We start from the raw sequence: 15,038 nt of genomic DNA on the forward strand, positions 1-15,038 counted from the left end.
AACTGAACTGAAATGATTGGAGCTGAACTGAACTAAATTGAAATTAAATAAATGTGAATAGGCCCTAAGTGTATATGAATTCATTAAGCTTATGTTGTCCTTATGTAAGGTGTATTAAATCTGATTGTTTTTTTAATTAGTATATAAAGGGTCAATCGATTTTATTGGAGCTTATCAACCCTTTTTCAATTATCTAAATGTATTGAACTTATATGGAGTATTATCTTATCCAATTTACCAACTCGTATATTGTATTATATGAACTTTTCATGAAACAATTGAATATCTATAAAACATAAGAGTAGATCCTTATATTTTTCATAGTATAAACTCTCTTACAAACCACTTTTTATACCGAGAGAGGAGAGCATAATATTATTAAGTGACAATTGTATGAGAGTGATTAGTTATCAAAAAGTTACTGCAATAATATATCATCAAGCTACATGACTATTGTAGTTTTGAAGCCTCCATGACCTTTTTTTTTTTTTCCTTCTACATTTAACATCAAATGTTGCACGATTTATTAGAACACACTTAAGGTCGTGCAATCTTATAGGGAGGAAGTATAAATAAAAAACAACTAGGTGAGTCCCGTGCATACAATCACTGTAAATGTACAGAGTAGGAGGAACGGGAAAATGCGTAGTTAGCCAATTCAATCATTAAATTCTTTAGGAAATATGCATTAATCTATCAATTTCAAACCTTTATTTATCTTAAAAAAATGATGTCACCAAAAGTTTTAGAAGGAATTCTTTGTATGAGAAGTTGCCACTTGGATAGTGATGATGTCAGTGATTATTACTTTAATTAGATTTATAGATTATAGATAGACAGGTTTTGATCCATTTTGAAACAAATCAACTTTAAGTGATATCAATAGGTATATTTTGGCAGAGCAAAACTACCCGAAAAACCTAAAATCGATTTGTAACCGTTCCGAAAATTAGGGTATCCGATCCGATAACCATAACGGTTCGGGTACCCGTTCCAATAATTTGTTATCGGGTATAGTTATTGGGTATCATTTTAAAATTAACGGATACCCGATCCGTTCCGATAAACATTTTTTTTGCTTTTTTCCCTATTTAAATCTATATTTTTAAAATCTAAACTCTCACTTTACTTTATAATTATTTTATAATATCAATGATTAGTAATATTATTAATAATTTGGTTAAAATCATATGATATTGATGTTAATTAGTGGTAAATTATATTATAATAACTACATAAGTAAGTTTAATTATCATTATTGGATATCTTATTGGGTACCTGATAACCGATCCGAAAATCCGGGTACCCAAACTTATCGGTTTGGGTTATGGATATCACTTTTAGGGATTTTGGGTTGTCGGGTACCCGAACCGTTAGTATTAAAAGTGCGGGTACCCGTCCCACTCTCACCCCTATATTTTGGTACTAAATTGATATCCAAATTAAGAACCATCATTCGTCAAAACACCATTTCTAACCTAGACATCCTCACATTTAGTGGATCGATTGATAAAATAGATGAATAGATTATATTAATTGAAAGAAAATACGTAGTATTCAAAAATGGAAAGATAAGAGATCCAATTGAAAAAACCAAATTTGAACACTCACTCTTTGTTTCCATAGGAGAGTGTAACAACTAACAAGTAATTAGAAGAGGTAGTAGCCACAAGACACAGCACCAAGTACGGTGAATATACCTAACTAAATTGACAAAAGGTCCAATCTTAATTAATTTTCCTCTTTCGTCTTCCTCTAACCTTTTCTTTTTTCTTTTTCTTTTTTCTCTCTCCTCAATTTTTTTTTTGCTTCCGTTGGAGTAGTAGGGCATTTCTGCCCGGCGATTTTCCGTCGTACGATTCTCCACGGAACTCTGCTACCTCCGCCGCCTCACTTATCCTCTTTCTCTTTATTATTATCAGGTAATTAATTCGCTTTTGTTTTTTCAGATTTTTTATTTAATCGAGAAACCCTAATTTAGTTTCTATTTCAATCATGTCTAGACTCATTTATTGTCTGCGTATTTAATTGCTTCATTTTTTATGGTTTGAGTGATTATCGTCATTGAATTTGTGTTTTGTGTGTGTTTGTTTGTTTTTTTGGGTTTGGTTGATGATCAGGTGAGAAAAACCGAGTGATTTGAGGATTTGATTATTGCTACTAGCTGATTATTTTGAGATCGTGAAAGGGAGGAAATTGATTGAGCTGATTTGTATTGTGTTAATTTTGCGGTGATTAAGGGGGGAATTATTTTTGATGCTTTTGTTGGGGTTAGGGATCTGTCGGATTTCAGGTCGATGGCCAATCCGGGTGTAGGCAACAGATTTGCATCCGTGAATCTGAATAAATCATATGGACAGTCCTTGCATTCTAATCAATCAAACAGTAGTAATTATGGATTGGGTCGGGGAAACCGGTCCAGTGGTGCTGGAGGAGGAGGAGGTGGGGGTGGGATGGTGGTCCTTTCTCGGCCAAGGAGTTCGCACAAAGTTGGGACGAAGCTTTCTGTTCCACCCCCCTTGAATTTGCCTTCTTTGAGGAGGGAACATGAGAAGTTTGATTCATTGGGTTCTGGTAGTGGGACTGCTGGTGGAGGTGCTGCTGGTAGTGGGGCGAGACCTTCCTCATCAGGCATGGGCTGGTCCAAGCCAAGTGCAATTGTTGGAACTGAGAGGGAGGGTGTTGGTGATCGGCCATTGTCTAGTGAGGGTGTCAATCATGGGGTTCAAAGTGTTGACGGGGTTAACAGAGGTGGGGTTAGTACTGCTTATATGCCACCATCAGCTAGAACTGATGTTTCTGTGACTATGATGAGTGCTGTGGAAAAAGCAAATGTTTTGAAAGGTGAAGATTTCCCTTCTCTGAAAGCTACTTTGAGTGCTGCAAATGTGCCATCTCAGAAACTGAAGGATTCAGCTCATCAGAAACACAGGCAGGGGATGAGTGAACAGCCCACAGGAGAACAGAGGGAGAGTTTGAACTTGAATTCCCATGTTGACATGCGTCCCCAGGTACAGTCTTCCCATCACTCTGCTGGTAATGGTCTTGGTGTTAATAATAGAGAGGATCGTAGTTCAGCCAATTTCCGCTCTCAAGAAAAAGGCCGAAAGCAGGATGACTATTTTCCTGGACCTCTTCCACTGGTCCGGCTGAGTCCGAGGTCTGATTGGGCAGATGATGAGCGTGATACTAGTCATGGATTGACTGAGAGGAGCAGAGACCTTGGTTTCGCAAGAACTGAAGCTTACTGGGATAGGGATTTTGATTTGCCTCGGAGCAGCTTGCCACCACATAAACCAGCTCAGAATCTTTTTGATAGAAGGGGTCAGCGCGACAATGATGTTGGCAAGGGTTTGCCGAACGAAGTCTCTAATGCCGATTCCTTTAACAAAAATTCTCGGGTACCAAGCCGAGAGGGCCATGAAGGGCAATCATGGAGAACCCCTGTTTCCAGAGATAGGTTTGGTTCCCAAGAAGTCATAAATGACAGAAACAATTTTGGTGCAAGGCCTGCCAGTGTGAATCGTGAAGCAAATAAAGATAATAAATACTTCCCACCCCAACAAGGAGGCAACATCCGGGATGAATATAATGTTGGACAAACTGCTAATAGGGATTATGTTGCTGGCAGGAGGGATCATGGTAGACAGCAGTGGAATAGCTCGTCGGATCTAAATAATGGTAGAAAGCCAGAGAGGGACACCCGAGACTCTTATGCCAATAATTCTAATCGATATAAATCTGAGGTTCAAAGTAACATGGGATTGAGATCCTCATTTTCTTCTGGTAATAAGGGGTTGTCTGGCAGTGATCACATACAGAATTTTGTTAGGGACAAGCGTTCCACTTCCAGAAATGAAAAACCTTATGTCGAAGACCCTTTCTCTGGATTTGATGAACAAGATCCTTTTCCTGGTGTTCTTGGGGCGGTAAAGAGGAAGAAGGATGCAAATAAACCACTCAACTTTCATGATCCTGTTCGGGAATCCTTTGAGGCTGAACTTGAGAGGGTTCAACAGATTCAAGAACAAGAGCGGCAGCGTATCATCGAAGAGCAAGAGAGAGCTCTGGAAATGGCTCGCAGAGAAGAAGAGGAAAGACAGAGGGTTGCTAGGGAACAGGAAGAACACCAGAGACGATTGGTAGAGGAAGCACGTGAAGCTGCTTGGAGGTCAGAGCAAGAAAGATTAGAATCTATACGGAGGGCAGAAGAGCAGAGGATTGCTAGAGAAGATGAGAAACAAAGAATGATGATGGAGGAGGATAGAAGAAAGCAAGCTGCCAAGCAAAAACTTCTGGAACTAGAAGAAAGGATTGCAAGGAGACAGGCTGAAACGGCAAAGGTCAATAGTTCTGCTGCTGTTCCAGATGAAATGATGCCTGTGGTTGCCAAAGATAGAGATGTCCGGGCTGATGATTTTTCTTGCTGGGAAGATGGAGAAAGGATGGTGGAGAGGATCACAAATTCAGCATCTTCTGATTCCAGTCTTAGTAGACCTTTTGACATGGGGTCCCGGGCTGTAGCAGCTAGAGAATCTTCTTTTGCTTTTACAGATAGAGGAAAACCCTTTAATTCTTGGAGACGGGATATGTTTGAGAATGGGAACAGCTCGTCTTTCTTTTCTGCAGATCCCGAGAACGGTCATCAGAGTCCTAGACGGGATGTCTCTGTGGGAGGAAAGTCATTTCCTCGGAAAGACTTGTATGGAGGGCAAGGCTACATGCCTACCAGGGGTTACTACCGAGGGGGGATTCCAGAACCTCTCATGGACGATTTTCCTCATCCAAGGGGTCAAAGGTGGAACATTTCTGGGGATGGTGATCCGTATGGCAGGAACATGGACTTAGAAGCTGACTTCCCTGATAATGTTGCTGATAGATTTGATCTGGGGTGGGGACAGGGCAGGGGTCGTGGAAATTCTCCCTTTCCAGACCGTTTTTATCAGAATTCTGATCTGGATGACCTTTGTAATTATGGCAGGTCAAGATATCCTGCTAGACAACCCCGGGTCTTGCCCCCTCCATCATTACCTTCTGTACATCGGACTTCCTTCAGAGGAGAAAGTGAACATCCTGAGTCCTCAGCATATGAAGATGGAAACATTCAATTGAATCAGGCATCGCGAAGTGAGTCTGCTGGAGTAAGCTATCAGGATGCTCATAAAGAGCATTCAGAAATATTGGATGTCGCGGAGCAGAGCTCTATAAATGGGGAGCAAGAACTGAATCGAAGTACTACACCTGGGCGTGACTCGCAATCTTCACTTTCTGTTTCAAGTCCCCCTAGTTCTCCTACTCATCTGTCTCATGATGATTTGGATGAATCCAGGGAATCTTTGGCAGTGCACTGTAGGGCAGAAAGCCAAGATATTACCCTTTCTGAGAATGAGGATTTACTCTCAAAAGCTAAAATGGTCAAAGGTAATACTATTGCTAGTGCGAGTTCAGTATCAGTAGGTGATGATGAAGAATGGACAATAGATAACAATGAGGAGTTACCAGAGCAAGAAGAGTATGATGAAGATGTAGGGTACCATGAAGAAGATGTACATGAAGGAGATGATGAGAATGTTGAACTGAACCATGAGTTTGAAGATATGCATCTGGAAGGGAAAGACTCTCCTCATACGGACAACATGGTTCTTGGCTTTGACCAGGGTGTGGAAGTTGGAATACCAAATGAGGATTATGATAAAAGTCCGAAGATTGATGAAAGTTTGTATAGAGGAGCTCAAGTGGCTGTCAGCATCCTGGAACAAAAAGAATCCGTTGATGGTTCATGTGTTATAGTTCAAGAGTCTGAGAAAAATCTTGAGCCAACTAATGTATCTATGTCATTAGATTCTTTGAATACAGGGGTTTCTACCTCTGGTACTGTTTTGAGTGCTCAGCAGTCGGTATCATCTCCTGTCATGACAAACTCACTGTCATCTAATCAGACCTTGCCAGGTGTAGCTGCTACCAAGGGCCCTGCTGACTTGCCTGTTAAGCTTCAGTTTGGGTTGTTTTCTGGACCTTCTTTGATTCCCTCTCCTGTTCCAGCTATTCAAATTGGTTCTATTCAGATGCCTCTCCAACTTCATCCGCAAATGGGTCCTTCCTTAACTCATATGCATGCTCCACAGCCTCCCCTCTTTCAATTTGGTCAGCTCAGGTATCCACCTCCCATGTCTCAGGGAATCTTACCTTTAGCACCTCAATCGATGTCTTTTGTTCAGCCTAATTTTACACCAAGTTATACTACAAGTCAAGTACCTGGAGGTCCACCTGCTGCCAAGCCTGTTCAAGATTCATCACACAGTTCTGTTAAAAGCCATCAAGTTCAGCTTCCATATCTGTTGAATGCACATCAGGGTAGTGATTTCAAAGAGCTTGTTACACCGGGTTCAGGAACTAATGTTTCGTTGTGTCAGAATCAAGAAAACAGCTCCAGCATGGGCCAGATTAGGCCTGACTTGGGTCAACAAGCTGACAATTTGGGGCATCCTTGTAATTTAGGAAGAAACCCGAAGCCTTTGTTGAATAATAGAGCATCAGAAAGTCGATTTGGGCCTTCATCATCTCATTCTGCTGTTAATGTAAAAGACTCTAGTGGGCCATCAGCCCAGGGCCAATTCTCGGGCGGCAGAGGGAGGAGATTTGCGTTCACAGCTAGACATCCTGGACCTAGGTCTTCTTCTTCTGCAAACGAGGCATCTCGATCAGATATCAATGGATTTCAGAGGAAGCCACGGCGTGGTCCACAGCGATTTGAGTTCCGTGTACGCCAGCCTGCTGAGGGAAAGCAATCTTCTGTATTGCCTTCTAGTTTCGCTGGACCGGATGACAAATTGAATTCTGATGGAAAGAGTACTGAGACACAGCCGAAAAGTGGGTTTAAGAAAGAACTACGGTCTGATAAACCAAAGCAAACCGTTGATTCAGAGATTTCAGGCTCAGATCAGATTCACGTGTCTGGTTCTGGGATTGAAGAAGACAAGGCAGCATTAAAAGAAGCAGCTGCAACCAGTGGGCTAGACACTTCACATCGTGCTGAAGGAAGCTTGAAAAGAAACATTGGTTCAGAAGATGACGTTGATGCTCCCCTGCAAAGTGGTATCGTGCGTGTATTTAAGCAACCTGGTATCGAAGCCCCTAGTGATGAAGATGACTTTATTGAGGTCAGGTCAAAGAGGCAAATGCTGAATGATCGGCGTGAACAGAGAGAAAAGGATTTTAAGGCAAAATCTAACAACATGAAAAAGGTATATGCCTTTTTATTGATTTGACTGTTGAATGTATTATTTGTTTTCCTGAAATTTTAAACTTACTCTTTGTACTTCAGGCTCAGCAAAAATCTCGGCCTGCAGCCCAAGGTACTGCCACAACTAGAAGCACAAGCAGAGCAACTGCACCATTAAATGCACAAGCAACAAAGAGTGTTCGCTCCGCTATCGCGCCAAAAAGAGGCTTGCTAAACAATGATGTGTCTGCAACATTGAATAATGTAGGATCCCAGCCATTGGCTCCAATTGGCACTCCTCCTATAGGTTCTGATTGTCAAATTGAAGGCAAATCCCAAACTGTGAAGTAAGCACTACTTGAAGGGAAATGTTCCTTGTCTACTTCAAATTTTCTCAGTTTGCTGAAATGGTAATTATTAAATGTTTTCAGGCCACCAAAAACAAATTCCTATGCAAACAATGGGCAAACTATCGGATCTGATGCTCCTGACGTGACTTTTGATTCTCAAGGAAAGGCTGTTGATGGAGTTCAGTCACCTATTGGCTCCTGGGGTAGTCCAAGCATTACTCAGCCGGTATGCATCACATCATCAGTCGTAATTTCAATGTTTGCTTCATTGTTTCCATGTTTGTTTGCTGTAAACCTATTTATAAGTGTGGATTTATACAGTGTACACTTGTTCTTGACTAGTATTTCAAGCTCTAAGAATGAAATAGGATGTTTTTTTATAGTATTTCTGGGGGTGGAGAAGAGTTAAGAATCGTAAAGCTTTTGAAATATGTTTAATTTTATTAGTGTTACATAGTGATGGAATGAACTAGATAAACTCTTGTGCTTTCCTGATGTGATTTTGGCATTAGTAATAGTATTTTTATGTTTGGTGTTATAGACTGGATTCTACTTATTTAATTAAGCACAATTAATATTAATTTAAGGCTGAAAGATTGAACATTTGATTGATTAATGGTTGGATTGCATAAGGATAGCCATAGCTTGAGGTTATGAATCTCTCAGTAGCTTGAGGCTACAAATCTCCTAGCAACTTGAGGTTGCAACTCTCCAATTTTTCCTCACTAATTTGTGTCTGATTTTCCACTAACACTACCCATACTACTTATACTAAGATGGTCAAGGATGACCTTAAGGCTTAACATGTGAAACTTAGCTAATATAGAAAAACGTAAATAAACATCCTAGGACTAAGGTTGCTTTCTTTCCTTCTCCTCTTCTTAATTGATTTTGTCCCTAGCTCTTTGTGGTTTGTGTTGTTGATACCCGTGTTTGACTCTTCTAGCATAGACCCGTATAGGTTGTGGCTGACCCCCCCCCCCCCTAAAGCCGGTCTATTACATTTGGTTTAGCCTTTTATTGTCCAAGTGATAAGCTGCTGTCGTCTCCTTACCTTTACTTGTAAAGGCATCATTTATTAATTAACTATTACTTTTGTTATTAGTTTAGCTTGTTAGAATTTTGAATTGCTTGATTGACTATTTGTAGGTTATGGCCTTGACACAGACCCAACTCGAGGAGGCTATGAAACCTGCTCATTTCGATACACACGTCATATCTATTGGAGATTGTGGTAGCTCAGTCAATGACACAGGCTTGTCATCATCATCTGTCCTTGCAAAAGATAACACATTTTCTTCAGTAACTAGTCCTATTAATTCTCTCCTTGCTGGGGAGAAGATACAATTTGGTAAGTCTGGCAGCCATGAAAGTCAACCTGTGTTGTGTGTTAAATTATAGCTATCTTCTGATTGGTTTTGCTCACTGCTCTCCAGGTGCAGTCACATCTCCAACGATTCTTCCTCCAAGTACACGTGTTTCACATAACGTTAGGCCTCCTGCTTCTCTCCCGATGAATGTTCAAAGGCCCCAAAGTATGCCTGCATCGCAAAATAATTGTGATGTTCTTTTTGAGAAAGAGAAACGTCCTAATGAGTTGTGCTTACCGTTAGAGGATTGTGAGGCTGAAGCTGAAGCAGCAGCTTCAGCTGTTGCTGTTGCTGCTATTGGCAATGATGAAGTTGTTGGGAATGGGATTGGTAGCTGTTCAACTACCATATCAGATCCCAAAAGTTTTGGTGGTGCTGATATGAACAGGATCACGACAGGTATTATAACTTATCTTGTCTGTTTGGCTGATTAATTAGATAGTGCTATCATGCATATCATCCGTGCTCACTTTTTTTTTTTTTTTTTTTTTTTGAGATTTCATAGGCATGTCGGGTGATCAGAATGCAGTGAGTCAATCGAAGGGTGACGAGACTTTGAGCGTTTCCCTCCCTGTAGATCTGTCGGTAGAGACACCACCTATCTCGATATGGCCACCTTTACCTAGTCCTCACAGTTCTTCTAGTCATATGCTTTCACCATTTCCTGGAGGTCCAACTTCTCATTTTCCATATTATGATATGAATCCTATGATGAGGGGTCCTGTCTTTGCCTTTGGCCCCCATGAGGAATCTGCTGCCCTGCAACCCCAACCACAGAAGAGCAGTGTATCTAGTTCGGGGCCGTTGGGAACTTGGCAACAGTGCCACACGGGTGTGGATTCATTCTATGGTCCTCCTGCAGGATTCACAGCCCCTTTCATAAGTCCTCCTGGAAGTATCCCCGGGGTGCAAGGCCCTCCACATATGGTGGTTTATAATCATTTTGCTCCTGTAGGGCAATTTGGACAAGTTGGCTTGAGTTACATGGGAACTACCTACATCCCCTCTGGGAAACAGCCAGATTGGAAGCATAATTCCTCACCTGCCTTGGTTGGCAGTGAGGGTGAAATGAACAATACAAATTTGGTCCCTGTGCAGCGCAGCGCTCACAATGTATCAGCTCAGGCTCAACATTTGGCTCCTGGGTCTCCACTGCTGTCAATGGCATCGCCTTTGGCCATGTTCGAAGTGTCACCTTTTCAGGTATCTTGAAATGGTTTACAATTTTACATGATTAAGCACATTTTGTCCATCTCCTTTGCTGTCTGTGGCATGGAAAGTCATGATTTATTTTGCTAGTGTGGGGTCTGTTTGGATGGTGAAGCGTATATATGAGTACTGAAGCCATCCTTAGGTTTTCATAAGAGATTAAACCATCTTGAGTTTTTGAGCAGCCTTGCTATTTGTTTTGTCTGGAGAGGGATTAACTGTTTATGATCTGGTATAGGGCGCTGGTTTTCATATAATTTACTGTTTAATTTTCACTTTGCAGTCCTCTTCACCTGATGTCTCTGTGCATCCTCGGTGGTCTCATATTCAATCATCACCCATTCACACTATTCCACAATCTATGGCATTGCAACAGCAAGCTGAGGGTGCAATGCCATCTCAGTCAAGTCATGCATCTGCTGATCATCACTCTTTAAATGCAAGCGGCTTCTCTAAGACCCAAACATCGTCATCACTTGAAGATGGTCGATCTTTTTCTATGAGTACAAATGCTGCTGCAACCCAATTCCCTAATGAACTTGGTTTGGTAAATCCACCAGTTTCCATTGGTTCTGAAGCTTTGGCTCTTCATATGGGGAGCAGTAGCCGGTCTGGGGATTCTGTAAAGGTTGATGCTTGTGCTGAAGGCTCTGGAAGCCAAAGGAACCCACATGTTGCAGCTTCTGCCCCTAACAAAGCCCAAGCTCAAATGTCTAAACAAAAGCATCCATCTGCACAACAGCAGTACAATCATTATCAGAGAGGGGGGGGTCAGAAGAACAGCTCAGGGGCAGAGTGGTCCAACCGTAAAATGGGGTTCCATGGAAGGAACCACTCTTCAGGAGGAGAGAGGGGCTTCCCTCCTACCAAAGTAAAGCAGATCTATGTTGCCAAGCAAAATAACACCAGCGCAACTGGAACTGGAACTGCTCAATAAGCTGCAGTAAACAAGAGAACACACTATATCCAGCTGAACACCTCAAAGATGGTTTGGGCTAATCATCGTATTGAAGCAAATTACGAAGTTGAAGATCCCTCATATTAGGTGATTTTAGAAGTACTTAGCTTTTTGTCCCGTTTGTAAGCCCTTTTAATTTAACAAAGGGTTGTAAAAGTAATGATTTAGTTTATATGAGAGTGGAAGAAGTAAATTAAGGGCATTGGGCTTTGGATTCGACATTATAGAGAAAATATTGTTTTGTAGGGATTAATGAGAGTTTTATGTGTTAATATTGTCTCTAATTATTGTGACAATATATGGATATCTTCTCACTCATTTTTGGCTAGTGAATTACTGATAAAACTCTTTCCAACTCTTGCTTTCTACTCCTTTTTTCTTATATCTTTGATTGTTTTTGTCCTTTAGAAAATTTAGCTGTTTTGGGTCTTGGGCTTCTTCTTGTTGGGCTGGACAGCTGTCATATTGGGCCTGTACAACTGTCATGACTTTCCAAAATTTGAAGGAATCAACCCACGGAAAAAACACGTGAGAAGGATCTTTCCTAGAAAGCATTACAAAAAAACCGTGGATTTCAACTTGAAGATGATGTAGTGTGAAAGTCTTTGACAATTTGCTGTTTTTTTCACAGACAACACGGGGGCCCAGCTGTTTGGTAGCACTCTAATCTATAGAATCCATCAACATGAAGTTTCTTTTCCTTATATAGAAATCATCGAATATAGTTGTACCACATTACCACTTTAGGAAACAGTACATTTTTTATTTTCAAGCACTTATTAAACGTGCTCTAATGTATTAAGTATTACTTAACTGTAAGCATCATTGATTATTGTAATTAATCATGTTCCACGTGCTTTTTTTAATACAACTTTTTATGTTGATTGAGTAATTAGCATTGGTTCTTCTTTCCGTTTTTAAAGTACGGAGTATATTTGTAATTAGTCTTGATTGAAACTACTTATCAACCAGTAACCAATGTCTTAATTAGAGTATAAAAAACTACTAATCTATTAAAAAATGGCTCCAAATCCAACTTATCACATTATAAAAGAAATGAAATTAGCGGGAACATTTTATTTGTGTGTTTTTTTTTTTAACAAAATAATTGATAATTGGATTAATCATAATTTATGTTTGCATAAAAATATTCAATATATAAACCCTCATGTGTGACTGTTCATTTTCCATTTAGATAATCCTTCAATATTTCGTAACAAACGATCAAATGAATCAAAACTAATTGTATCCATTTCTATTAAAAAAAATAAAACAGAGACAATCTAACTAGTTCTGGACATAATCTAGGTACATGATAATATGTACTCCTATACTATACTTAAGCTATATTTATACAAAATTACATTACAAGCATCTTTTGTGTTAAATTTTACTATCCCTTTCACCTTTTACAACTACCATAAACATATTTTTTTTTTCTCTCACAAAAAACAATGATGTAATTTAAATTCCGAATGATGGGTCCCCATACATTAACGACGGAGGGGTATTGTCAATCATATCGTTCATCCAATGCTCAAGCTCAGCACCATCAGTAATCTGCACGAAACCACTCGTCTCTGGCTCTTGATTAGTAGGACTAACATGATTACCATAATTATTATTGTTGTTTATCTGCTGCTCTTGATTTTGATAAAATATATTATTACTGTTGTACTCTTCAAGCTGTGGAAGGTAATCAGAGACACTGAAATTAAGCTTAGCACGCGGGCCTCGAAAGCGAACAGCAGCTCGATCATAAGCTCTAGCAGCCTCCTCGGCCGTCTCGAATGTTCCGAGCCACATCCGAACCGCCCGGTGTGGGTCCCGAATCTCAGACGCCCATTTCCCCCAAGGCCTCTGCCGTACTCCCCTGTACTTGTTTCTGTTGTACTTTCTTGTCCTCTGTTTTCCACTACTACTGCTACTACTAGTAGCAGTAGTAGTGTCTGCATTTTCAATCTGGGAATTTGGCGGGAGAACTGGTGACGTGGTAGAAGACGCTGGTGACCACGTGGCGAAATTTTGTTGGTCTTGAAACGATTCAAATATTAAATGGGACCCATCAATAGGTGGTTGTTGATTGATGCCCATGCTACTGTAGCCGCCGTCGTCTCCAGAAATAACTTGACTCAGAGCCGATACCATCATGTTCATCTCGTGGTTCGATTCCATCTTCCAGGGTTTCTCGTCGTAGAAATAATAATTTTGGGTTGAATCCATCTACTAGTATTGATTTTGGAATTGTGTGTTTTAAGGTAGGAAAAACAGAGATGGTTGAAACTTGAAAATAAAGAAAATCAGGTAATAGCGGTTATATAAAGGGCGAGTGAGTGGAGTAAAAAAAGTGGTCAACAGTCACAACACAGTTCACACACGGGGTTTAGAAGAGTATGAAACGCTTTGACTTTATTATTTACCAAATTATTAGTATAATTTTAACTGGGTCCAGCTGGTTGTCTGCTTTCAATACTTTTCTGTCTTTTATTTTATTATTATTTTTTTTCCCTGTTTTTTTTTTTTTCTTTGTGGTATAGTTGTAAAGTATCTTACATTCCAATTTATAGAATAAGGCAATAAGGAATTATGGATAATGTTTCATGTTTCATGTTCCATGTATAAAATACAGTTTAATGTTGTGGTACTAATACTTTATTCTTTTGGCACTAAGAACACGTGTTCCTAATAATTTAAAATTATTTTCTTCTTTTCTTTCATGTACTTTTTTTTTGACGCAACCTTTAATGTTTGTATTATGTATTTATGTATATGATCATAAATAATCACTCTCATGGTAAAAAAAGAGAAGTAGTTTTAATTATTTATTCGGTTATGTCTAGTATTATATTTAGGGATATTCCCATTGATACACTCCAGGTTTTGACTTTTCTCAATGGTACCACATTTTTTTTTTGACTTCCTGCTGATACACCCAAGGTTTTGACTTTATAATTCACGTACCTAAATCTGTTAATCAGACGTTAATAACTTGATAAATTAACATCTTAGGCTTAGTAAAAGATGAAATGACTAATATACCCCTTTTTTAATCCATTCCCTCCAAGTTTTTCCCCTTAAATTGTCTGTTATTTTCCTCCAACTTCTCAAACCCTATTCCCTCCCTAAAAAAAGCCAATTTCCCCTCTTCTATTCTCCATTAAAGTTCTCTTCCATTGTTACAAACTTATCTCAAACTTATCTTCTCTTCTGACGTTGCTGCAAACTTATCATTGACTGTGTATGTTTAATATTGAGATCAACTAAAATAGACAAAGTAACTAAAATGTGGGACAAATTGAAATAGACAAAATGACATCAGTTGCCAACATTCATTAATATATATAGGTTATTTGGGAACATTGCAAAAATCCAACTTTCAATAGTAAAGTTGTCTACTAAATTACCAAATAACAACAGCAAAAATCATCCCAAATGACAAAAAAACAGAGTTAATTACAAGTTTTGACTTTCTATAAAATTATCAAAATGCATATGCCACTATACTGCAGAACAAAAGACTTAGGAGCTTGGAGAATTTGATTTTCATTGAGACATAGGCACTGGTTGGTTAGACAATTGTGAAGCTGTCAGTACTATTGCTTCCTCAGCTGAGGGGCTGCCCTTCTGTCCCTTTGCTTGTTTAGCTGAAGCTGCAGACTGAGATCCAACTTCTTCAGATTTCTTTGCTGCCTTTGCTGCATTACTTTGGTCTCTGACCCTAGGATTTTTTATGACAACAGGCTCATTTCACTTCAGTTCTTTCCCAGTTAACCCTCCCTTACAAGTTGTCTTATTATGGCCAAAGCAACCACATTTGCTACATTTGACTGTTTTGGACCTTTTTCCAGGTTGCTCTTCACCTTCCTCCCTCTTTCTATTCCTACTTGGTCTTCCAATTCCCCTCTTCATCTTAGGAGGCATGATGATTG

General features: G+C 39.7%; 2 protein-coding genes across 4 annotated transcripts; one reads left to right on the forward strand and one right to left on the reverse strand.

Annotated features, from left to right (window-relative positions):
* The first annotated feature begins 1,696 nt into the window (after positions 1-1,696).
* LOC110682298 lies at positions 1,697-11,461 on the forward strand. Of its 3 annotated transcripts, none has more exons than XM_021858609.1 (8): positions 1,697-1,922; positions 2,121-7,244; positions 7,325-7,569; positions 7,654-7,798; positions 8,740-8,923; positions 9,009-9,341; positions 9,439-10,145; positions 10,435-11,461. In XM_021858609.1, exons 2-8 carry the CDS (start codon positions 2,298-2,300, stop codon positions 11,086-11,088), a joined length of 7,215 nt encoding a protein of 2,404 aa, XP_021714301.1. In that variant the 5' UTR covers positions 1,697-1,922; positions 2,121-2,297; the 3' UTR covers positions 11,089-11,461. The 3 variants fall into 3 exon arrangements, with proteins under 3 accessions (XP_021714301.1, XP_021714299.1, XP_021714300.1); XM_021858607.1 differs by having other exon boundaries at positions 1,698-1,922; positions 8,722-8,923; XM_021858608.1 differs by having other exon boundaries at positions 1,698-1,922; positions 8,722-8,923; positions 9,448-10,145.
* Positions 11,462-12,280: 819 nt separating this feature from the next.
* Positions 12,281-13,943, reverse strand: LOC110682299 (ethylene-responsive transcription factor ERF110-like). The gene has a single exon (XM_021858611.1). It carries the CDS (start codon positions 13,330-13,332, stop codon positions 12,574-12,576), a length of 759 nt encoding a protein of 252 aa, XP_021714303.1. The 5' UTR covers positions 13,333-13,943; the 3' UTR covers positions 12,281-12,573.
* Between the last annotated feature and the right edge of the window lie 1,095 nt (positions 13,944-15,038).

This window comes from Chenopodium quinoa, unplaced genomic scaffold (genome assembly GCF_001683475.1).
Source record: "Chenopodium quinoa cultivar QQ74 unplaced genomic scaffold, ASM168347v1, whole genome shotgun sequence".
NCBI classification, from domain to species: domain Eukaryota; kingdom Viridiplantae; phylum Streptophyta; class Magnoliopsida; order Caryophyllales; family Amaranthaceae; genus Chenopodium; species Chenopodium quinoa.

Bases quoted from the DNA above. Each gene is read 5' to 3' on its own strand.
- LOC110682298 (XM_021858607.1), top strand. From the start codon at position 2,298: ATGGCCAATCCGGGTGTAGGCAACAGATTTGCATCCGTGAATCTGAAT. The intron at 7,245-7,324 runs GTATATGCCTTT...TTTGTACTTCAG, and splicing joins AATCTAACAACATGAAAAAG to GCTCAGCAAAAATCTCGGCC. The intron at 9,342-9,438 runs GTATTATAACTT...TTTTTTTTTGAG, and splicing joins TATGAACAGGATCACGACAG to ATTTCATAGGCATGTCGGGT.
- LOC110682299 (XM_021858611.1), bottom strand. From the start codon at position 13,332: ATGGATTCAACCCAAAATTATTATTTCTACGACGAGAAACCCTGGAAG.